This window comes from Diabrotica undecimpunctata, chromosome 1 (assembly GCF_040954645.1).
Source record: "Diabrotica undecimpunctata isolate CICGRU chromosome 1, icDiaUnde3, whole genome shotgun sequence".
Classification (NCBI taxonomy): Eukaryota; Metazoa; Arthropoda; class Insecta; order Coleoptera; family Chrysomelidae; genus Diabrotica; species Diabrotica undecimpunctata.
This window is the reverse complement of record NC_092803.1, coordinates 32,139,299-32,165,859: the sequence shown is the minus strand read 5'-3', so window position 1 is coordinate 32,165,859 and position 26,561 is coordinate 32,139,299. Positions and strand designations below refer to the sequence as shown.

Sequence of the window (26,561 nt, the reverse complement as noted above, 5' to 3'; positions counted from 1 at the left end):
CATATAGTGTAGTAAAAAAACTCATACAACCCATAAGTGGAACCGGTCGAAATGTAACTACGGATAATTACTTTTCCTCTTTACTCTTAGTCAACTCTTTATTGAACGATCATTGCTTGACAACGATAGGTACTTTGCGTAAAAACAAACAACAAATTCCCCCTGAGTTGACAAACGTAAACGGAAGACCTTTATGTAGTTGCATGTTTGCATATGGTGACAATGGAAACAAGTGTGTACTTGTATTATATGTGTCAAAAAAAAAAGAATGTACTTCTACTTTGAACACTACACAGCGATGGTTTCATTGATGAAAACACCAAAGAGCATACCAGAAGCCAGAGATTATTACTGATTACAACCTCACAAAAGGCGGAGTGGATGTTGTTGATAAAATAAAGGCAGAATACTCGGTCACTCGATTTAGCAATCGCTGGCCATTTACTGGTTTTTGCAGCCTTCTAAATGTTTCAACTCTAAGCAGCCAAATAATTTACAACAATAACACTTACCTAGTAGTTTTTTTGCAGTTTTATTAAAAAAATATATAAGTTTATTGTTTCTTGTGAGTTAATAGCCAATAAACTTAATCAACAGGTACTAATGACTCATTTATTTGACCTATACCCATATGTTAGATAAAATCTAACTCGCGAGTGATGGCATAATTTTTTGAGGTGCGATTGATGGAGGGTTAAGAAATATTTAGCCATTTGTTTATATTATTTTGGTTTTTAGCGGATCCCAATGGTAACAGGTTGCCAGATTTTACAGCATATTTGACAGTAGCTGCAAGAGAGCACAATAGAATTGCACGTATTCTTAGAAATATAAATAAATGTTGGGATGATGAAAAAATCTATCAAGAATCCAGACGCATTCATATTGCTGTGTACCAGCACATTATATTTGATCAGGTATTGCCTTTTGTTTTGGGAAAACAGAATATGATAGATGCTGGATTAATAAATCCATATAGTGTATGTTCCAGTGACTATGATCCAAATTCTAACCCTGATTTAGCTATCGAATTCTCTCATGGTGCTATGAAAGGTTTGCATACGATGGCAAGAGGAAGAGTAGTGTAAGTATAACAATATTTCAAAATTTTTACATATTTATGTATAGGTTAGCAGCAGTAGTTTCTTTATCTTATTACTCAATGATTTTCTCTAATTGCGACAAATGGTTTGTTAATAATATTAAGTAAGCATACAAATATGTCTGAATTTATGCCCTGGCTTGGATGCATCAAAGTGTGCATACTAAATATTTCTTTCCTTGTTCTCTATTCAGTTTCGGATTGGAAATAAATTGCATAGAAATCAATCATTATTTTGTTCTGGTAGTACCCTTTTTATTTTAACTTCTATCCAACTGACAATTGTAATGTCAACATAAAATAAAATCTCAGAGAGAATCCCCAATCCTTTACGTTGTCAAGTTCTCAAAAGTGAACTTTGGACTTATAGGCACTGAAGTAATCGAATGGTTTAATGCAGAGAATAGCTGCACTGGGCACCTCGAATTAAACACTATTGTATTTAAGAAAGACGTGTTAAAATTATGGTAGGGATAGCTATTGCCTTTTCAAGCCGGACTTCTTTGGTATATATCAGAGCTAACACAGCCGCGATGCATTATATCTGAAAGGTAGTGGATCCACATATTTATTTTGATTTATATACGGATGTTGCCCAACCCACTTTTCCAACAACGTTGGAACTTAATGTAATGAGGTTAAATGAATCGTTTCTGATAATTTTTTAAAGAACTTTTAAACTTGAATAAAGTTCCATATATCCTGTTTTTCAAAGGCTTTGTTAGATCCTTTGCAATGGTCGTATAACATCCGTTTTTTATTAGATTAAATCTTGTTTTCACATCGAATTTTATGCACTATCACCCTTGTAATTAAAGAAAATACATACACACATACATACATACAGACATACATACATACATAAAAGGATTATCAGAAAAAATGAGAAACATAGGAAATAAGTTCAACATTTCAACAATATTCAAAACAACAAACATAGAATGATCTATTTTATCCAAAACTAAACTTATAAATGAACAGTAAATAATAAAGAATTGTATTTACAGAATACCTTGTGAATGCGATCTGTTTTATTAAGATAAAACATCAAGACTATTAAGTGTTAGAATAAGTGAACATCAATCTTATATTAAAAATGGAGAATTTATTCACATATGCATCTAAAGAGTTTTATTGGTGGATCATGCGATTAATGTTGAGGTCTTACGTAGACTCAATGAGGAAAAAAAGAATATTAACACAATCAAAAAGCTCAAATTAGAATTTTTGGTCATATTATGGAAAATGAACAGAGATATGGCTTGTTGCAACTTTTTCTTTAGGGCAAGGATTCTATAAAAAATGCATAAGCGAGAAGAAAAACTTCTTGGATTCAAAACCTAAGAAAGTGCTTCAATACGTTATAACCGAACTATTCCGAATAGCTGCAAGTGAAGTTAGGATAGCCAGACTCAGCGCCAACATCCGGAATGGGTAGTCACCATAAGAAGAAAAAGAAGTCTTTTTTTGGTATTGATTTTGGTGATGTATTGAGTTTGACCAATGGAAACTTGTGATAAGTTCCTAGTTTACTGAAATGGTATTTTTCTATTCTGTAAATACAATATTATGTTTTATAAGTGTAGGTAGAAGACAATTGACTTGAGAAAGAAACATGAGACACTAGGCACAATATAGCCAATAGGTAAACTGTCACAGCCAGATACAGACAAGGATTAAATAATGTGGTACCAAAATCTTATATACTAAAACGCTTAGCCCTTTTCTTGTCCACCACTTTACTCAAAAACCATATTAGATAATTAAAATATTTTTTCGGAATATTATTAGTATTACGTATGAGATTGTCGAGATATACTTTTGGTACAAAAATTCACTTCCGGTTTTGAGATGACCGGAAGTTAAAATTTACTTTAAGTTTTAGACCCCACAATGTATATATGGATCGAAAGGTCCCGTCGAGACGAATCTAAATATGTACTTCCGGTTGCGATCCGACACCGGAAGTGACCCGAAACGCGCATAAAACGTCAAGATAGAGCAAATCTGACACCGGATTCGTGATCAGCATGCAAAATTAACTGCTAAATGATATCCATGTCGACATTTGATGAACTAAAAATTGCATTCCGCTTTTGAGGTCGACTTCCGGTTTCGTTTTTATTAGTCAAATCAATAGAGAATTTAACGTAGAGTTCAAAAATGTAAGTTCACGAAATTATCATTTATAGTTTTTGAGTTATTGATAAAAATATTTTTACTTCCGGTCATTGTATATATTGTATATTTTTCTCGAAAAATAAAAATTTCATTTAAAAAACTCGATGTCGAGTTGGTCCGCTAGTCTAATATTAAAATGATACTACACTATCACTGAACTAGAGACTGTCTACCAGAAAAATTTTAGTCGATAGTTCGTAAATACTGATTTTACTATTAAATTTATGACTTAAAATAGTATAAGTGTATTTTAAATTTAGGTTGATGACAGATAAAATGGAAGTCACTGGTATATTAAGCCTGTCGGATTATCTGAATCGTCCTTCATTTCTGGAAGATAACAATAATTTTGATAAAGCTATTTATGGTTTCTGTGGTGCAAAAGTTAATGCTGTAGGCGGTACAGTGGATTCTGTCGTAAGTTTATTTATTTGTATTCAATAATATATAAATACATATATATCTATATATAATCAAGGATCACTCGAAGAATGGTGGGTTTTTCGGTCAAAAGGTGGAGAAAAAAAGACAAAGAAGGTGGCTACTTCATCTATTTATTCAAAGACGTTTCGCTTTCTAATCAGAAAGCATCATCAGTTCATCTAAAAAGAATAATATGAAAAAACCAAACATCCATAGAGAGATTAATACAAACGTGTTACCTCAAAAAGATATGTAGCAGTCAAAGGTATAAATTGTAAAAAAGCTTGAGCCATAAGACCAGTGAATAGTTAAGTTGTATAAACAATCAATTGAAACTAAGTATAGTTACAATTTAACACAAACTTGGAACAGCAAAAGAAACATGTGGTTATTATAAATGTAATGTAAAAAAAAATTATGTAAAAAGCTTATGTAAAGAACTAGTATTCGCCGAGAAACTAACAAGATCACAAGATCACCCTTCCAACAATAGAAAATTATTAATTTAGTTTAATTTTAACTTTAGGTAACATTATTAAAAAGATTGCAAAAGTTTCTTGTAAAAAATGTAATGAAAGTTACCACAAAGAGCTTCTATGGAACCATTTTATAGTAAACGAACCATCCCGTGAGAGGCAGTGTCCTTGAAGTCCAAACATGACAACAACAAGGCGAATTACCAACCGGTAATGCATTGGAGCAGTAAATTCAAAGATATTACATAATGACGGTATTAAAGATATGATATAGAAAGGAGAAATCCCTGTCTGTACTAACCATTAAAAAGAAAGCAACAGATGCTTGGAAACACCATTTCACTTTCAAGGAATGGCTCGAAGAAAAACAAACAAGGGAGGTCGATCCTTCCATATCATAATACAAGTGACTAAGTTGTAGCTGGTTAACCAGCCACAGGTACAGATTAAATTCAACTTCCAACAGTCCAAGGTTCATGATATTTTAGAACTGAATGATTACATGAATCAAATTAATTTAAAAAAAATTATTAAACTCTTTTTTTTACAAGAAACTTTTGCAATCTTTTTAATAATGTTACCTAAAGTTAAAACTAAACTAAGTTAACAAATTTCTATTGTTGGAAGGGTGATTTTGTGATCTTGTTAGTTTCTCGGCGAATATTAGTTCTGCAGCTTTATTATTTTTCATGGACTTTACTGCATGCATAACTTCTGACTTGATTATATCGGGTCCCTCGTCTTTAGTCTGATTATCTTTATATGACTTTTCCTGTCTCTGGTCATGGAATAATTCCTCTATATAATCTTTCCATCTTTCTAATTTTTGTTCAGTCTTTACTAAAATATTCCCTTGTTTGTCCATTAGTACGCCTGAGGTTTTTTTTTGCTACTTCAGCTAATTCTTTAACTTTCTTATGTAGATTGAAGTTATCATATTTGTTTTGTAAGTCTTCTATTTCTTAGCATTTTCCAGCGAAATAAGTTTCTTTAGCTTCTCTTATTTTCCTTATTATTTGATTATGCAGCTGTTGATACTGAGTTATGTTGATATTCTTTTGCGTTCTTCTGTCATCCATCATTTCCAAGATTTCTTCTGTCATCCAATCTCCTTTCTTGCATCTGGTTGTTGTGAGTTTTCTGCGACTTGGTTCAATAATTGCATTTTTAAAGAATTGCCACTGTTGTTCTACTATCACTATCAATTGATTTCGGTGTGGATTCTAGGTTTGCATTAATTTCTTGTTTCAGTTTTTCTTTGACGTCTTCTGATTCTAATTTTTGTATGTTTAGTTTATCACTTTTGTAGCTTTTTTGTATCTTTTTTAAGTGAAGTTGGAATTTTGCTACAAGAGGATTGTGGTCCGATGCTACGTCTGCACCTGGGTACGCTTTCACCATTTGTATTGCGTTTTGGTATCTGGTTTATTAAAATATAGTTAATTTGGTTTCTAACGATTTTATTGACCTTGTCAGCTGGCGATTTTCAAGTGTAAAGGCGTCGTTTAGACAGTTTGACAAAAAGTATTCATTACCGCAAGATTATGTTCTAGTCAGAATTATATAAGGCATTCTCCTCTCTCATTTCGAACACCGAGTCCATATGGTCCTACAGTAGACTCACATCTTACTTCTCCAACTTTGGCGTTAAAATTACCCATTACTACTGTTATATTTCTAGATGTTGTATTTTTTAGGGTGTTTTGAAGGTCATCGTAAAATTTTTCAATTTCTTGGTCTGTTTTATCAGAGGTTGGCGCATAAATCTGAATAAGGTTAAATTTCCTATGTGTTGGCATCATTTGTAGTAGCATTATTCTTTCCGATATTGGTATAAAGCCTACAACTGATTTAGCAACTTTTTTACTGACATTAATTGCTACTCCATACCCATGTTGGCTGTCGGTACAACTAGAGTAGAAAAGTCGAAGATTGGTTGTATTTGGTTCGTCGGAGTCGAGTCATCTTGTGTCACTCATTCCCAATATATTGATCTTAAGTCGCATCATTTCTTGTTCTATGTTCCTTAGTTTACCAGTCTCATACATGCTTCTAACATTCGATATTGCTATTTTAAAAGTTGAATTTTGTATTTTTAGTACGCAGGGATTTCGTTGATTAACGACCTGGGGAGCCCTGTCATCATTGTTATTTCTCCCCCTGTCGAATCTTGGCATCCGAGAATCATGATTAGTATAATGTTAATTGTCACTAACTACCATGATTTCTAGGGGTACTCTACGAGTCTTTAAAGCTCCTCCACCCGAAACAGTTGGCCAGTATTTGACTTGATTCTATATCAACCCTAAAATCGAGAGTTGCCACTTACACCATCCGCACCGTACCGAAGTTTTGCTTCTCCGCTGTGGCTGCCGTTGTGGACTTCATCCGTAACCCTGGACAAGGGACAATAAACGGGTACTAGTTTCCCGGGTCAGGAAACCCCCGGAATCTGTGGAGGGCAGGGATTGATTCATTTTTCTTGATAGGACTATCTTCAAGAATTTAAAGAGTTCCTACCTGCTACCCAAATTTCCCAGATACAACTCAAAATTGATAAGGTAACCGTTTTTGGAATAGAGACACCAGACTTTATATTCAAATCGAATGTGGATAGTGGAGTTTTAGGGATAGCCCGGTAGGAGTGGCAAACCTTTTGCGTGATTTTTGGGGTCCCAAAATTGAGATCAAATCTCTGACGACTGTACCAGTCAGTAAAATTGAAAAAAATTAGGAAAAATGGTCGTGTTAAAAATTCTGAAAGTCCTAAGCTATCAGAAAACGTGAAACTTGATATTGTATTAAGTGTTAAAGGTAATCCTCATAATAATTAATGCCAAATTGCAGTGGCTATAGCACAGATCCAATCAGTTGATTCTCGAAGAGCTAAACATTCAGACCAGACTCTCCTCTCAGTGTCTTGCAAATGTTTTAAAGTTTTTTGGCCACATTGCGAGAAGAGACAATGACAACTTAGAAAGACTAATTGTATGCGGAAACGTAGAAGGACGTAGAGGCAGAGGACGCTCACCTATCCGATGGTCAGATCAAGTACAGAAAGCCACTAAAGAGACGTTTTCCGAGTCCATAAGAGCAGCCCAAAATCGCAAGAGATGGAGAGCATTGTAGAAAATCACGATCCTCAGCAATGAGGAAACGACAAGAGAGAGAGATGCAACCGCAATCCACAATCTATTAAATAAATTATATTTTCTGATGAGACCAAATTTTGCTAAATGGTTGGTCAATTTTCAATCTTGCAGATACTGGAGTAAGGATAATCCTCACTGGATGACTGGAGGTTAATAATTAATAACATAATTTGTGCTTATTTTATGCAAGAAAGTCTTATAGAGGAACGGTATTGTCAATTTATGCGAACAGAAGTTGTAATAGTCCTGAACAATGTATCCAAACGCCAACAATCCCAACTTACCAGTTGTTAGTATCTGGTTACAACAATGTGGTATATCCCTGCCTTATGCACGTAATGTTCGCGGGAGTTTAAACCAGTTTTTGTCTAGTAGATGGATTGGTAGAAGAGTACCAGAAGTGTGGCCCCCAAAATCTCCAGACCTTACATATCTAGTTTTTTTTTCTACAGGAGTTATAAGACTGAAATAAAGATGAAGTTAATACAATTACTACGAATGTTATTCTTCTGTTCGATTTTAGTGCTACAAATTTATTCTAAGTTCCATTTACTTAGTACTTAATAAACATAAAATAACTTAAGTACTTAATGTAATTCAAGTAAATCTAATTGAAAGATCATTAGAGAAAAAAAAAGTCTGTTCTGCAACCTTCCTAGATGTGGCACAGGCGTTTGATAAAGTCTGGCATAAGGGTTTGATACATAAACTTAAATCATTCATGCCTAAACAATATTTAAATATATTACAATCATATCTAGCGAACAGACATTTTAGAGTTAAACAAGAAGATGTATACACTGATCTCAAGGATATTGAATTAGGTGTTCCACAAGGGAGTGTATTGGGTCCAGTCCTATATCTAATATACACGTGTGATATACCTGAACTAGAAGACGACACCATAGCTACCTTCGCAGATGACACTGCTAACTTAGCGGTAAGTGACACCGTCGAAGAAGCTACAGAAAAACTACAAAATTCAATAAATAAAATCTATGAATGGACCAAAAAATGGAAAATTAAACTGAATGAGAATAAATCAGTCCATATAAATTTTACCAATAAGAGAATTAATAATATTCCCATTAGAATAAATGATGTCCAAGTGCCTATTGCAACATCAGCAAAGTACTTGAGGATCACTCTTAATGCGAAACTTCGCTGGAAAGCTCACGTGAAGAAGAAAAGAGAAGAACTAGGCATCCGCTACAAGAAAATGTATTGGTTAATGGGAAGACATTCCTCTCTATCCATAAATAATAAACTCCTAATCAATATCCAATACAAATACTGAGACCAGTATGGACCTATGGCTGCCAACTCTGGAGCTGTGCCAAGCCTAGTAACATCAAAGTAATCCAGATATTCTAGAATAAAGTACTGAGGAACATCGTAGATGCGCCTTGGTACGTTAGGAACAACGACCTTCACCGGGACCTCAAGATGGAAGACGTCAATCAGATAATCAAGAAATTTGCAGGGAGCCATGAACAACGACTCCATCATCATGTAAACGTCGAGGCTATCCAGCTCCTCGACAATACGAACCTAGAAAGAAGGCTCAAAAGAACAAAGCCTTTTGAACTGGTATAATGAGTGAGTGAAAAGCAGAGTAAAGTATTGTGCGAGTATGCATGCTAAATTTAATGCTAGTTATTAGAAATAATAGGAAAGATACTAGTGAGTAGACACCTAATTTTAAGATTTCATTAGTAATTTAAGTTAGAAACAAATTGATAATTGGTCTTACTGACCAGATTTTAATGTAAATACACTTCTGTGTCTTTAGTAGAAAAAATAAAAAAAAAAAAGTAAATCTAAAATATTGTAAATGTTACACAATACTATTTGCATGGTACACTTGTTCATTACCCACATATGGATGATCCTGTTTATACGTTCGATCATGTTGCTAAGAAATCTCTTGAGTCTTTATGTTTTAGAAATAACCGATAACAGATAGAGATTAAAAAATTTCACAGTGAAGTAAAAACTTCTAATATAAATTTTATATTCATAACAAATATACCAATTACATTAAAAGTTTTTACTTACTTCACTTTAAAGTTTTTTAACTATAATGGGTACAGTCAACCACTTGGAACTTTCCCATTTTAAACTCAAAGACATGTTTTAAAATTTTAATTTGCAATGTAAAGAAAGCATAAAAATACAAATAACAAATCAGGTTGTGGTATGTATTTTTTCTGCGAGTGACAAATCTTACAACTAATAAAAGCTTTGACTTCTATACTTAAGATTTTTTCGATGTTTCGTTACTATTAATTTACTTGTTAATTTAAATTTAAAATAATAGAGGTTTTTATCACTACTGTTATTTTAGCTACTTAACCACTTTGATATGCAGTGTTTAAAAGTTGCATCGGATTGGCTTGCCATGGATATTCAGAGAAATAGATTACTTGGTGTCCCATCATATAACGACATCATAGAATTCCAAGGAAGACCTAGAGCCATTAAGTTTTCAGATCTATTAAGTGTGATGACATCATCGGTAAAGTATTATAAAATAATTGTTACATATTACTACCGTAAGCGTATCCGTAAATGTAAAAAATTGTCATTTCAGTTATTACTTTTAACCTTCAGCCGGTATGGTAATTGGTAAAATCCGTGTCTGACACTACTGACAGACTAAAATGGAGATGGGCAGGACACATAGCCAGAATGACAGATGGGCGATGGACAAAGAGGTTATTGGAATGAAGGCCAAGGGAAGACAAGAGAAGCGTCAGTCGACCACCTACAAGATGGTCTGACGATTTAAGAAGACTCAATAAAAACTGGATAAAAGCGGCGCAAGATAGATGGGGTTGGAAACATGAGGAAGAGGCCTATGTTCAGCAGTGGACTCTTGAGGCTAGATGATGATGATGTGTCTGACACAGACTTGTTTAAAAATAAATATCTTTGATTGTGTTTCTTTGTTAGGGTAAAAGTGGCATGGATGCCGTAGAAGGATATATGCTCTATAATTCATATTTCACCAACGTAAAACAAACACAACCATTAAATATGCCAAAACAAGTCACATTCTACGGCTTATCCTCGGACATAAAATCACTCGTTAAGTTCACATCCCCCATACTTTTTAATGTCTTTCTGGAAAAGAGGGACGACACTGCTGGATACCTCAATCAAATGCCCGACTTGTTATATGGGTATGCCAGATCAACCTCCTCCTATAATAATACCATAAACCAAACCTTTATAAAACTACGCACATGAAAACTACATAATTCAACCAAAACACGTTATGTACAGATACATTCTTTATCTACCCTTACCACACTCACTCAAACCACACTCAAACGAAACACATCAAAACATATTTATCTTCGACTCTTTTATCTTTTGTTATGCTTTAAAGTGGTCAAGTCTTCTTAGTTAATCCTGTAGTTTCTCAAATTTGCTTTTTAGCCATGCTACTTTCACTGATTTTTTTCTGATGATTCTCTGAGTTTCTTATCATCCATGTCTTTATCATCCATGTGTTCTTTGTATTGGTTATGTTTTTCTATTTGTATGTTTGTGATTGGTCTTAAAAGTAAAGCAAATATTTTTAACTTTTTTTCTGATTCTGTGCAAATTTCACTGATTTTATCTTTTAGAGCATCATTATTTACCTCTGCTTGTACTTCTGGATGTTTACGTTTCTAAAGTTAAAGTATTTCTTCTCTTTATGTTTGATTTTCTTCAGTTTAATTGAGATTTTATGGAAAACAGCATTGTGGTCAGAACCAATATCAGTCCCATTTGTTTTAACTCCATTGACTTTATTGCATTAACGCTTTACAATTAGTATATAATTAATTTGGTTTCTTATTAAGTTGTTTTGATTATTTTCAGGTACTGGCAGTGTTTATATTCTTCTTTTTGGTAGTTGAAACCAAGGGTTTGCAAATATTAGATTTTGTTCTTGGCAAAATTCAGACCCCTCTATCATTTCCTTTGTCCAAACCAAAGTTTCTGACTATATCTTTAGTTTACCCTTTACCTGCTTTAGAATTTAAATTCACCAAAACAATGTTTACACTATTTTTCATTGTTATCTTCATTACCTGTTTAATATCTTGGTAGAATCTTCGTGTTTTTCTTTTTGGTTTTTCTTGATATACTTTCAGTGTTATTTGTGTTACATCCATATAGAGGTCTCGACCTTTCCAAGTCTATTTCGCCATTCAGCTCTACCTATTGCCAAACGTTGCCAGTTTGCTGCCCCTATTTTTCTAGCATCATCATCTTTACCATCCTTCCATCTAAGTTTTAGTATACCTCTTCTCCTACTTTTCACTGGCTGTGACATAAGGATTCGTCTAAGAAGGTTGCTCTGATGTGATCTAGGTGGATGTCCTATCCTTTTTATTTTTCCTATTTTTACGAGAGATGTTACATTCTTACCTGAATATATTTGTTTGTCTTTGTGGTATACTTCATAGTTGTACCTCCTTCTCCAAAAATTGTTTTCACAAATGCCACCGAATATTCCTTTCAGGTTTCTTTGTTCAAATATAAGTACAAGGTTTTCATCTGTCTTGATAATAGTCCATATATCTGCAACTTATGTCAGCAATGGCAGTATAAGTGATTTGTATATTATTATTTTTGTTTTTCTTGCATAAGTTTCTACTTTTAATGTGTTTGCGTAACCCAAAATATCACTTATTTGCCAGAATTATTCTTCGTTTAATCTCTATATACTTTAATACAGTTAATATTGATGGGGTTAATATTGATCTGCAACATAGCTACTTTATTACATATAGGTATAAAATTTTTTACAATCCCATTATTTTGATTTCTCTCAGGATATTATGAGATTCTTCGTCATACAAAGTTTTTGTTTACTAGGTTCAATTTTTTATTTTTCATTCTTGTTTTATTCCACTTTCGAGTAATTCCTAGAAATTACCGTGGGAAGTCGTAGCTTCCCTTGGCCATGCAATGTCTGCCACGAACTAGGATCCTTTGCCATAAGTATATTACATATATTAAGATAATTAAATTTGTACGTTTCCCCTTTCCAGGACGAAGAAGAACCTCATGGTTGAAGAACTTGCGAGATTGGCATGGTGTTGATACAAGCATGCTATTTAGGATGGCAGTGAATTAAATTAAGATAGCTATGATGGTAACCAACGTTCTGAAAGAACATAGTACATGAAAAAGAAGAAGTATCTGATTCCAAACCTTAAAATATCATTATTTTGTAGCCTTTAAAAAAATAATAATGAAGTAACTGCTGCCCTATACCATGTCCTCGACAGGTATGGCTGCTTTAGACGAGCATTCTACTTATTTGTTTATTCCACTCTTTTTTATGTTTAGTGTCCATTCCTTTATACACTGTACGATGCATTTTCTGCTAATGCAGTAGAGGAATTTTTCGATCTCTCAGCGTATTCCCTGTACTTCTTCTTAGTACGCTCATTTCTGTTTTTTCCAGTAGTTTTTGTTTTATGGCTGTTTCGGGTATTCTTCTGACGCATATGTATCTTACACTGGTCTTGTTAATTCTAGATTTCATCCCAGTGTTAATATGTCGTATTCACAATTTAGTGTTATTAAGGCATCCTGTCAATCTATTTGCTTTGTGTAGGTATTTGATCTTTAACTTATTTGTCCGGGTATCCATAGCTAGATAGTGTAATTCCAAGATATTTTGTTTCCAATACTTGTTGAATACTGATGCCACCGATTTCTATTGTATATTTGATTGGTTTTTTGCTGATTACTATTATTTTAGTTTTTCTGTATTGAGATTGTCATTTTACGATCTTTTACTCTTATGTTTAATTTGTAGAGAATCTGCAGGCTATGTTCATCTTGGGTTATTAATCTTGCACAATTTGAGTTACAGAGTAGTTATTTTTAGTTCTTTATTTTTCATTATTTATTCTTTTTTTCCTTTATTGACATTTTTTGTCTACATATATTGTCTATAGTTTTTTATAAGTTGTCCATTAATTCTGACTTTTATTTTGTTGCTTTGATAGATGTTTTCGATAGTTTCTATAACATCTAGGTAAACTTCTCTATTATACAAAAGATGTATTAATTCTTTAAGTCTTACTGTGTCAAATGCTTTCTTCAAGTCTATCAGACACAGGAATACTGGTCTCTTATACTTTAGTGATTTCTCATTAATTTGCTTTTCGACCGCTGTTGCATCTGTACACGATCTTCTAGTACAAACACTGTTGTTTATCTGCTAAACTTTGATTCATTAGTTCTTGTAAACTTTTAGTTGTATGTTTTAGGGTATTTTTTAATAAGTTTATAGCTCTATAGTTTTCTTATCTCTTTTTTTGAATAGCGGAATTAGTTCTATAGTTCTCCAATCTTTTGGTATTTTATTTCCAATGAGGTTATTTAACAGATCATCCAATCCCCTGGAGCAGAGTTGAAGACAGACCACCTTCCACTGGTGGGAGTATTTCGAGTCAAACTCCAAACAGTGCAGAAAAGGAAAGCACAATCATACAGCTTACGTATGCGGAAAGACCTTGATAAGAGAAAGAGAGTCCAAGCCACGTTAAATGAGCAAGTGACTGCGATTAGAGACGAATCGAACGAGGAACAAACGATCAAACATATTACAGAAATAGTGCAAAATGTAAAGGCTAAACACTTAAAGACAGATAGATTAATGAAGAAAAAATCATGAATGACAGATGAGATCCGGAAACTAATGAACGAGAGAAGAGAAGTCAAAAATGACCCAGACAAATATAAATTTATAAATATAATAATAAGAATGAAAATCAGAGAAGCGAAAGAAAAAGAAGCAAGGGAAAGATGCAAAGAAATTGAGACTCTGCAGTCAAAGTACGATAGTCACAATGTACATAGAAAAGTTAAAGAACTTACAAGAGGACTAAGACGAAGGCAGAAAGAAAATATAATTGATTCTGACGGAAACATCATCTTGAACAAACAAAGAGTCAAATAAGAACGTGGAAAGGAAATCTAGAAATACTATTTGAAGACAAAAGAGATAACACCTTTGATCTAGAAGAAGAGGTAAATGGTGCACCAAGAATATTACAGCAGGAAGTTTATTCCGCAATAACACAGTTAAAGGATGGCAAAACGGTAGGTCCTGATAATATACAAGCAGAACTACTTAAACTAATAGACAACGAATCAATAGCAATAATCACAAAGATATTCAACAACATATTTAACTCTAGAGAAATACCAACAGAATGGCGGAAATCTGAGTTTATTGCTATTCCAAAAAAACCAGAAGCCAAAAAATGCAAAGACTACCGTACTATAAGCCTTATAAGTCATCTCCTAAAATTGTTCCTAAAGATAATTCATAAGGGAATCATTGTGTGAAAGTCAAATTTCTCCCAACTAGTTCGGGTTCACAAATGCTGTTGGTACTAGAGAGGCTTTGTTCTCAGTACAAGTCTTATTCCAGAGATACAGAGACGTCAACAATGACGTATACTCATGTCTGGTTGATTACGAGAAAGCGTTTGATCGGGTACAGCACGCCAAGATGATGCAAATACTAAAAGAAGCAGGAAGTAACAACCAAGATCTAAAAATAATTACAAATCTTGACTGAAATTAGACAGCAAATCTTATAGTAGAAGGTGAACACACTGACTATGTGAAAATCATGCGTGGAATCAGGCAAGGCAGTATTTTGTCTCATCTAATCTTCAATCTGTAATCAGGGAGAATTCCTCTCCTGATGCCAACCAATATGTTGCTTCATCGTTTTTTAAAAATTTTTAACTGTTTGTCCTTGTGTCGTGTAGTGTAATGTACAATTTTATGTTTATGACATTCTCAACAGATTGTTGAATAGGCCAAATTTGACGATATGCCCCTAAAGATGCCCTGTGAAGCGAAAGTACTTGGGCAAGATTTAATTAATAAACTGTGCTCGATATCTGCCTTTTATTTGATCAAAGTCCATTTATTCGAGCATTCAACCTTATATGTATATTTTCTTTAATTTTCTTTTAATTTAATTTTAGAACGTAAACAAACTTTCTTCAATTTATTCCTGTCCAGACGATATAGAACTACATGCAGCAATTTTGGAAATACCTGTCCCTGGAAGCAAGTTCGGACCAACCTTTCACAAAATGGTACTAGAACAGTTACTGCGTACAAGAAATGGTGATAGATTTTGGTATGAGTTTCCATCTTCCGGATTTAGTGATGATCAAATAAAGGAAATAAAGAAAATGACTTTGGCGAGAATTTATTGCAATTCCGGTAACGATATACAAAATATGCAGAAAGATGTTATGCAACCTACTGATTCAACAACGTAAGTAAATTCTAATGATATTGTTATTAGAATCTGATATCTAGAATACTGACGTACGTAAATTTTACGTAGCGATTTTAATTTGATCGCTACTAAAATGAGAAAGTATGTATTTAACTTTTTGGTAAGTAAAAACAAATAATGCATACCCGCTTTTTTTTTTATTTATTTACGCTGCAACCACAAGGGTTATTAGCGACCTAAAAAATATAATACAGGTAAAGGTAGAAAAAATTACAATAATTGATACAGTTCTGAGTCTTTAAGATAACTTATTGTGTTTTTTAATATTCATGTTTTTTCCTAAGACTTGTGATGGAACAGACATGAAGTCAACAGTGATATTATTATTCTTTAGAGGAATTATTTACCGATGAGTCGAAATCTTCTTCCGATAATGAAGTTTTCACTGTAGAGAGTAAACCTATGTGTTTGCCAAGTTTTCGTATTAATTTGGTGCTTATGGTTTTCATTCTTTTGTCAATGTAGTATGAATGTAATTCCATTAGAAACTTTATAAGTACATAAGAGTCTTCTGAGTACAATTTTGTTACGCTGATTATGTCTTTTGATCCTTGTATATTTTCGAATAGATCCACTACTTAATCGAAGCTTAACAATTGCTTTTCCCTTTCTACATATTCTCTAACTGGTTCCAATAATGTTTGGAGATTTGGTATATCATTTCTAAAGTTTTTGTCATCAGTTTTGGTTTTTTTCTTTAATTGAAGCTTAGGTTTTTCAAAGTTTTCTTCAGAGGGTGGCGTGATTGCATCTTCTAGGGTTCTTTTTCCGGTTGCTTTGTTCGAAGTTACTTGGGGTTCGTAAGAGTTCAAATGTGTATTTTTATTTGGAGGTAAGTGTTGACTTGTTTCGGGTAAGATTGATTTATGTTTTTGGGTATTAGAGGATGACTCAGACGATGTAGGTGTTGCGATTGTAGTGTTAACAGAAGAAGTGGTCAAATGTATGGATGTATTTTGTAGTGAGCACTGTTGGATTTGGTTTATTGATAAATTTGGAATTGCTACTCTTTGTAATGTGGTTTGAGAAGACGCAGTAAGTGTGGAGGGAGTGGTATTTGAGATTGCGGGAGTATTTTGTAGATTATCTTGTTGAGTATGATTTATTGATAAATTTTGTCTTATTTCTGTTTGCATTGCACTATCATTGTGAGGATGGTTAGAAGGTAAAATATTTGGACAATTAGCTGCCTGGTGTCCAGTTAATTTGCATTTGAAACAATTTTCGTTTTGGGCTATAAATATGCGGTATGATGTTTGTTCCAACTCGATAATAAAAGATTCAGGTAGTACAAAGTTGTCTGGAAAAGGTGAAACAAAAATTTGTCTTCGGACTAAAGGCAGGATTGGTTGCTCCTATCCGTAGATATGATATGTCTGAGAGAGGATTTAAACCTTGTTTTATTAATTCATCCATTATTATGTTAGAAGGTATGCTTGGACATACATTGGACAGAATTAAGCGGACTGATGGAGTTATTAATCTTCTCGCTTCTAGTATATTTCCATTTACTATTATTTTCTTTGTTTCTGCTATGAATTTATCTACTAGGTTTTTGGATGATAGATATATGCATATTCTACCGTTTGATATACGGGATGCGAAAATTATATTTTTCGGTTCTATATGCTGACTCAGTCCTTCAAGATAGTCATTAATTGTACAATTCTCTAGAGTGTTAAACAAAATAGCTTGATCTCTGCTTGGGATTAATATACTACGTGATTGACTAACTGCTTTTGAGTATGATGCATTTTGTGGTAGCTGATTGGAAGATGACATCTTTTAAATGGATTTTAAAATCCGACTAAAACCGGTGCTGTTTTACAGCTTTCGTTGTGATACCAGTTCATGTAAATTGGATAATACTTATAACTGATTGCAGTTGTTTACTTAAATATATAAATCCAAATAGATGGAAAAAGTATATTTTATCTACTCACGATTCCGATATTCAGTATACAAATCACTTTCACTTTTATACTTAATTACTTTTCTTAAGTTATTAAACCACTATAAAATTAACTTCTTTGCGAGCTATTTTAGATTAGACTCGAACATGATTTTGATTTTAATATAATTCACTATTTACATGTTTAGAACTGAAGAAATAATCGTTTAAATATTTAAATTTTTAAGAGAAACTTTGAAATGCGTCTAAACACTTTGACAGTTTTTTGACGTTCTTCGCATACCCGCTTTGATTTTATTTTGGGTTACGTTTCGTACGTAATTTTAACGCGTTTTTTGTATTAACGTATACATTACAGTACGGGCAAATTAAATGTTTATCTAACACGTCCTTTCGCTAAAAAATAACTGAAGAATATTATAACTAACAGTGATTTCAGTCGTTTCGGTGAAACAGAGCATAACCTATAGACAAACGATACTGCACAAGACGAAGACAATATCCTGGAAAACTACAACTACAGACACTCACAAAGAAGCAAGATATTCGTGCTCTTTTACAATTAATAATAAAATTATGCAGCCACCATCATTACAATCTATTTACATTCCTATTAAACTACAAACGCCTGCTGTAATAATGGATAAACTTTCTTTAGTAGAAAAAAACAATTATAAATGAAGTACTTTGCCTATAAATGAGTCAATTTGCATTTAGAAATACTGATTTTATCGGACCAGGTTCGATCAATTTAGCCAAAGATGCCACAGAGCCTATCTTCTTCTTTAAGTTCCATCTTCTATCGAAGGTTAGAAATCATCACGGCTATGCGGACTCTGTTGACTGCCGCTCTAAAACCTAAGCCAGGATATTCTTCGTCTTTCCACATTTCGCTTTCCTCGGATTTTGCCTTGCATAATAAGTTATAATAATGCGTATTTTTGCCCACTCATCACATGTCCTAAGTACTCAAGTTATTGTCTTTTGATAGTTAATATTATTTCCGCTTCATTTCCTATCCTTCTAGTTACATAGAGCCTATAGACACTGTTAATTTCTTTTTCACTGATAAGATGCTGGACAAAGTTTATTTACGTACAAATGACAAAATAGCGTTACGAGTAGCTATTAAATGTGGAAATAAAGCCTACAATCCATTTAAGACGACAAAAGGACTTCTACAAGGCTGTGCTACGTCCCCTACTCTGTTTAAAATATTCTTGGAAAAGACACTCAAACCATGGAGGAGAAAGTGCGAAGGAATGGGCATACCAGTAAGAGACGAATACCTATACACCTTAAGTTTTGCCGACGATCAAGTAGTCATCGCACAAGATGAAGAAGATCTCAGCTTTATGCTCAGAAAACTAGAAGAAGAATATAAAAACAACGGAATGGAAATAAACTTAGAGAAAACCGAATACCTAACAACAGAAAACAAGGATATGAGAAACCTAGAGATAGACGAGGGAAGACAAATAAATGGAACAGATAAATTCAAGTATTTAGGAACCATAATATCGAACCAGGGAACAACAGAAGAAGATATAAACAACAGACTGAGACAAACAAGAAACTGTATAAGACAACTAAACTCAGTGTTGTGGGATAAGAACATTACGATAAAGACAAAAAAGAGAATATATAACACCCTGACAAGAAGTATCCTGACATATGGGTCCGAAAACTGGACAATAAACAAGAGAAATAGAGGTAAAATAAGAGCAGTAGAAATGGAGTTCATGAGGAGAAGCTGTAGACTTACAAAAAGAGACAGAATTGAAAACGCAGAGATTAAGCGGAGAATGGGAGTGCAATCAGACATAATCGACTATATAGAGGAGAAGAGACTATCCTGGTACGGCCACGTCAGAAGAGCGGACAGAGGACGCTGGATAAACAAAATCACAGAATGGAGCCCGATTGGAAGAAGAAAGAGAGGAAGACCCCGAAGGTCATTCAGAGATGAAATCGACGAGGCTATGGAGAAAAGAACCCTGCGAGATGGAGACTGGAATGACAGGGAAAATTGGAGAAAACGGTTGAGTGAAGGAAGACAGTGAAAACTGTGGAAATCCTTAGTAGTAGTAGAAAAATAGTTCTTCTTCTTCTTCTTCTAGTGCCGTCTCCACTAATGAAGGTTTTCTACAACCATTGCAAATTCGTTTCTATCTTCTGCTTTTCTTAAGAGCGTCTGTGTATTTAACCCGGTCCAGTCGCGAATGTTTTTCAGCAAGGATATTTGTCATTTACCAGGACCCCCTTTTTCCTTTGATTTTACCCTTTATAATCAGCTGCAACCACTCGTACTTAATATATCTAAATATGTGCCCCAAATGTGCTGACTTTTGTCTTTTAATTGTGGTCTTTCAAAGTTCTCGGCTTCTTTCTATTCTGTGCAACACCATTTCGTTTGTAATATGATCGGTCTATGGTATCTTTAAAATTCTTCTAAAAAGCCACATCTCAAAAGCTTCCGGTTTTCTCATTAAGTCAACATTTACAGTCCAGGCTTTGACAACAGGCTTTGTGATGCTACGGACGTATGTTGAGGGTCTCATATATACACCACACAAGTACCATAACTATTTTCCAGCGGCTAAGAAAAGACAAAGAAATTATTAACATTGTAAAGAACAGAAAATTGGCTTACTTCGACTACATCATGCGTAATAATAAATACCAACTTATACAGTTGATTCTACAAGGCAAGATTGAGGGTATGGGAGGCCCTGGAAGTAGACGTATATTCTGGCTGGCCAATCTTAGGAAGTGGACTGGTCTAACGTTAACTGATCTATTTCGAACTGCTGTGAATAGAGTAAGATGATTCAATGTGGTCACCAACATCTCTAGAAGATAGGCACATTTATAAGAGAATGTTTGTGTTTATATTTATCCCGTGAGTAGTGGCTGTGGGCAGAGGTTATGCTAAAATAATTTACAAATACTTATAACAACTATAACATCATAATTTTACTTTTGGATATATAGATAAGAATTGTTCTGATATGCAAGTATTCCTTTCATCATTCGACAACAAAATAACTTAATTAAAAAGTTCTGTGTTTTAATAATTATACTAACAATACTTACATTGGTTTAATTTGGTTCTTTATTTTTAGTAACCCAATCATGCATTGTAGCCTCATTCCCGATATTAACTATGATTTATGGAAAGATGACCTTTGTGAACCTGATAAATATTAAATATATATATATATATATATATATATATATATATATATATATATATATATATATATGTATATAAGTACTAATAAAGAATAGAAACTTATACTAATTTTTGTATTATTGCCCCCTTAAATTATCCCGATGACAGTAAAATCCGAAACAGTAGTATATGAAAATACTGTAGTGTCGGACTCTCGCTACATTTGTTTAACTTAATTTTTATGTTCACGTTAAAAACAAAGGGTGTTGTACTTTTTAAGTTAATGTATAACTTAACACTTATAAAGTTGACCCAAGTCGTGTTGCTACTACATTATAAACTGTGTCAGCGATACTGACTAATATTCATTTCTGTCTAATATAACTTTTCGCTTTAAATATGCGACATAGTTTGTACAAAGTCGCTCATTAATAAATGTCCTATTATACTATATTACAATATCAATTACATTTTCGTGTTTATTTAAATCTTTTTCCAATATCACGTATTCGCAATGAATTAAATTAAAATCCTTTGTGTCCTTATGCCACATATAACAGCGTACAAAAAAATGTAAAGAACCGTCAGTCAACCGTCAGCATCTTCAGGTGTTAAGGTATGTATATGGTAAACTAAATGCTGAAATTATAAAACCCCTATTAGGGTGCTTAGCTTAAGACCTAGCGATGCATAGCAAATTAAAGTATACGAAACCGGTCGTTGGTGGTAGAATAAATTGATTATGAGTAAGTTTTATTCTTATTTCTTTTAGCCTATTTGAAATGGACTCACACAGGCAACATGTTAAAGGTTTAAATAAATAATTCTTCTTCTTCTTCTTCTTACGATGACTATCCGTTCCAGATGTTGGCGATCAACATGGCTATCCTAACTTTGCTTGCTGCTATTCTGAATAGTCCGGTTGTCGATGTATTAAACCACTTTCTCAGGTTTTGAAGCCAAGATATTCTTCTTCTCCCTGGTCCTCTCTTTCCAAATACCTTGCCCTGAAGAATGAGTTGCAACAAGCCGTATCTCTGTTCATTCCTCATAACATGGCCAAGATATTCAAGTTTGCGCTCTTTGATGGTGTTAATAATCTCGCATTCCTTGCCTATTCTACGTAGGACCTCAACATTAGTCACACGATCCACCCATGAAATTCTTAAAATACGTCTGTAACACCACATCTCGAATGCCTCGAGTTTTCTTAAAGAAGCTTCGGAAAGTGCCCAGGCCTCTACTTCGTATAATAACGTAGAAAATACATAACATCTAATGAGAGAGATTTTGGTAGCAAGTGGTAAATCGTGACTTCTGAAAAAAGACTTCATCATTATGAACGCCGATCTCGCTTTTCCTATGCGTTGTTTTATTTCACTGGAGTGATCCCATTGGCTGTTAATGTTGGTACCAAGGTATGTGTAGCTGTCCACTCTGTCAATTAAATGTTGGTTAACCAAAAGCTGTGTATTTAATATTTCGCGCTTACTGACTACCATGTACTTTGTTTTCTTCGTATTAAGATCAAGTCCGTGTTCTCTACTTATATTTCATATACGCGACATTATTTTTTGCAAACCGTCCAGACTATCTGCAAAAACTACTGCGTCGTCGGCATATCTAGTGTTATTTAGACGTATTCCGTTGACTAATACGCCTTCTTGTAGTTCGCCTAGCGCTTGCTCGAAGATATATTCAGAGAATATATTAAATAACACCGCGGACAGAATGCATCCTTGCCTCACTCCTGTATCTATGGAGACTGCCTCTGTCAATTGGTCGTCCACTTTAATATTGGCTGTTTGGCTGTAATATAAATTACAACTACACATATACATATACTAATTGTATATTAAATAAATAATTATTAGTATTAAATAGTTAACTTCTTTTTACTTTCTTTACACTCTTAACCACTTTTATATGTTACAACCAAGTTTTAGTCATATTTATTTTGAAACTTCTATACTAGCGATGTATTACTTTTTTTTCTCTCTGATAAAGTGCTTAGGCGAGCGTCACGGAATTAGAGCCACTAAATATTTGGAAGAGTCCATTTACGCGACGAGGAGAATTCTTGTATACAACACGTAAATTTTTTAAATTTTATTAAAATCTATATTTAGGATATTATACTATAACTATACTAAATACTATAACTAATAGCGGTGTTATGTACTTTCAAATGTAATTTTTTTTTAAATAAATAAATTAATTGTGTAAATCGATAATTGTAATAAAAATCGTAAAATAAAAAAAAAATAATAATATTCATACTTAATTCAATTTTAGAAATATTATTTAAAATTAAAAATACAGAAAACATAATATGAAGCTTCGCGCTAGTCTACAGTACCTCAACTGTACAACTTTTTGTGTTCAATTACTATACAGTTTAACAATATTATTATAACCCATTTATCATCATCATCATCCAACCTTCATTTATCACGTCCACTGCTAGACATAGGCCTCCCTTAAACTTTTCCATTCTTTGCGATTTTGTGCTCTTTCTTTCCAATTTTTCGTGAAACGCCTGATGTCGTCAACCCAACGTGTAGGTGGTCTTCCTCTACTACGTTTGTCCGCTTTTGGCCTCCAATGTGTAACTTTGCTCGACCATCGTACATCCTGCATTATCGATACATGGCCTGCCCCGATCAATTTAGTTCCACTATGCGTTCCACAACATCAGCAATACTCGTCCTTTTTTGCAGATGTTCGTTTCTTACTCGGTCCCGCAACATCATTCCCACCATAGACCGCTCCATTCGTCTCTGTGCCACTTTCAATTTCGAAGCCGTAGTCTTGGTTAGAGTCATAGTTTCCGCCCCATAGATCATGACCGGTACTACGCATTGGTCAAATACTTTTCCTTTGAGGCTAATTGGTATGTTGGCCCTAAGTGTGTCTCGCAGTTTTCCAAAAGCTGCCCATATTCGCATGTTTGGTTATTCCTGTTGATTCTTATTTCATGACCCAAATACGTATATTTCTCTACCAGTTCTATCACTTTGTTCTGAATAGATAAATGGTTATTGGGGATCATATTTGTCATAAACTTAGTTTTGGTCAACTTCATTCTGAAGCCAACCTTCGAACATGCAAAGTCCAATTCATTTAACATAACTGTGACTTCACCTAAATTATCTGTGATAAAGACAATGTCATCTGCGAAACGGAGATAGGTAAGTTTTTCGCCGTCTATTGTTACTCCTCTGTAATCTCAATTGACCATCTTAAAGGTATACTCTAATGCAGTTATGGATAATTTCGGTGACAATGTATCTCCTTGCCTTATCCCATGTTTTACTTTTATTGGTCGGGTTTTATCGTATATTTTGATATAGTGGAATTTTTGTAAATATTGTAAATAATTTCATCATACCTGTGGTCAATCCTGCTATCATTTATTGCTTCTATAAAGCTGTCTATCTCGATCGTGTCGAACGCTTTATGAAATTCTATGAAAGTGAGGACAAGAGGTTTGTTGTATTCTATAGATTCATCAATACACGTCTATACTGTATGGAGGTGATCATTGGTAGAAATCTCTCTCGGTTGGTAGAAATCTAATTTTTTTTCCAATCTTGATATCACCAACCTAGTGAAGAGCTTGTATATGTGGTTTAACAGGCTAATAGGTCTTTTATTTTCAATGTCCACTCTATCTCTTTTTTTGCAAAAGGATGGTTATAGCATTGTTTCATTCTTTGGGCATCTCTCTTTTGCTGCAAACGTAAATTAAATAGTTCCTTAACTATTTTAATAGCATATCTCCTCCATTTACGATAGCTTCAATTCCATCATCTCCTGGGACTTTGATATTTTTCATTTTTCTTAACGCTTGTCGAACCTCATCTACCTTTATTTCTGGCATTAGTACGGAACCTTGATTCGTGATCTTCTTTGAAATGGCTGTTTGTATTCCTGTTTGATCTTCTTGTCTACTTCCATATAATTTCTCGTAAAGCTTTTCGACGACCTGTATTAACTCGTCTCTATGTGATATTATTTCATTTTGCTTGTTTCTTAATTTATGAATTTCGCATTTCCCATTCGTTAGCTTTCTACGTAGAACTTTTAGGCTGTTATTTTCTTGTACAGTATGTTTAATATTATAATAATAGTATAATAGTCTCCCGTTTTATACCGCTGTCGCGGCTTTGGGAGTATAGCAGGGTAGTCTGCTATATCTAGGGCCTACGGTATACAAGGAAGGTAACATGGCCAGTGCTACGCTTCAATCGTCTATTATTACCCCTGGTTTTACCCAAGGTACTCATTTTTATTCAGGCTGAGTCGACCTGGGGCCTATAGACATTTTTAAAATGTCTAGATGTTCTTGCCGGCGGTGGGATTCGAACCCCGGACCACCGGCTTGCGAGTCAAGCATCCTACCGCTTGCGCTACGCAGGCCCTGTTTAATATGTTTAATATTATCGGTTTTAAATTTCCTTAAATCTATTCTGATTGCATTCAAAACAGTTTGATTCATTTCTCTTAAAGTGCGACTGCCTGCATTCTTATCGCTTCTCATTTGTCTTCTTTGATCTAGCAGCGTTTCAGTATATGGAATTATTTAACTCTCTGATTTTCTTTTAGGACATTGCACTCGTGACTGTCTTGTAAGGCGTTTATGATGCAATTATTCAAGTCATTAAGATCGTTCTCGGAGGTTTCATGCAGTAGTAGCTACATATTGGTTGATATCTAATGGGGGTGTTCAGATACCATGAGATTTATTTTTAAATATTATGTTTCTTTCTCTTTTTGTGTTGATTTGGACTTTTGCTCGTATCATTCTATAATCACTGCTTATGGTGAACTTGTTGAATACTGTTACATCTTTAATTCTTTGTTTTTTGACGCTTATGATGTAGTCGATTTCGTTCCTTGTTCTACCGTTTGGACTTTCCCAGGTCCATCTTCTGTGCATCTTTTTTTTAATAGAATCTGTTCATATTGAATAAATAATTCTGGAGTAGTAATCCTAGTAGCGTTTATCCTAGGTCATTTCTTCCAGGGGAACCGAATTTTCCCAAAGATGTTTCTAGCTCTGCTTCTTTTACATCTATTTTTGCGTTGATATCGCCACATAAAATTGTAGACTGAGTACGAAAGTCAATAAGCGTAGTAGATATATCGTCATAAAATATTTTGATTTCTTCATCTGTATGGTCTGTTGTTGGAGCGTATACTTGCGACTCTTGAAGAAGGCCCCCATCCGATTGAAGGTGGATCTAGCTTTTCCGATGCGTGCTCTAATCTCCTGGTTGTTGGTCCATTTTTCATTTATTATGGTGCCGAGGTAGTTGTAGTGCATCACTCTTTCTACAGGGGATTGGCTGACGTAGAGTTGACCTTCTGTTATTCTTTTCTTGCAAATTATCATAAGCTTTGTCTTCTTAACGTTTATATTGAGTCCACATTGTTGACTGTAATACGTGATTTTGTTCATAAGAACTTGTAGGTCTTTTAAGTTTTCCGCAAATTACTATGGTGTCATCTGCATATCTGATGTTGTTTAGCCGATAACCATTTACTAAAATACCTTTTTCAGTTTCGTGCAAAGCTTTGATACATATTCTTTCAGAGTACAGATTGAAGATTAGAGGAGACAAAATACAGCATTGCCTCACTCTACGAATGATTTTCACATAGTTATTGTGTTCACCTTCAACTCTGAGATTTGCAGTCTGAATACTATTAAAAATATGTTACTAAAATTATTATAATTTAGAAAAGAGTGCTACGTGAGTTACGAGAATTTAATATGAGCAATAAAAAACA

General features: G+C 34.0%; 1 protein-coding gene across 1 annotated transcript in view; it reads left to right on the top strand.

Annotated features, from left to right (window-relative positions):
• LOC140436434 (peroxidase-like) overlaps positions 1-20,800 on the top strand; it is a 36,688-nt gene extending 15,888 nt beyond the window's left edge. The window contains exons 5-9 of the mRNA XM_072525296.1: positions 739-1,084; positions 3,544-3,700; positions 9,682-9,852; positions 15,356-15,654; positions 20,716-20,800. Coding sequence (XP_072381397.1) covers positions 739-1,084; positions 3,544-3,700; positions 9,682-9,852; positions 15,356-15,654; positions 20,716-20,800 — 1,058 coding nt within the window. The remainder of the gene's footprint in view (positions 1-738; positions 1,085-3,543; positions 3,701-9,681; positions 9,853-15,355; positions 15,655-20,715) is intronic.
• The last annotated feature ends 5,761 nt before the right edge of the window (positions 20,801-26,561 follow it).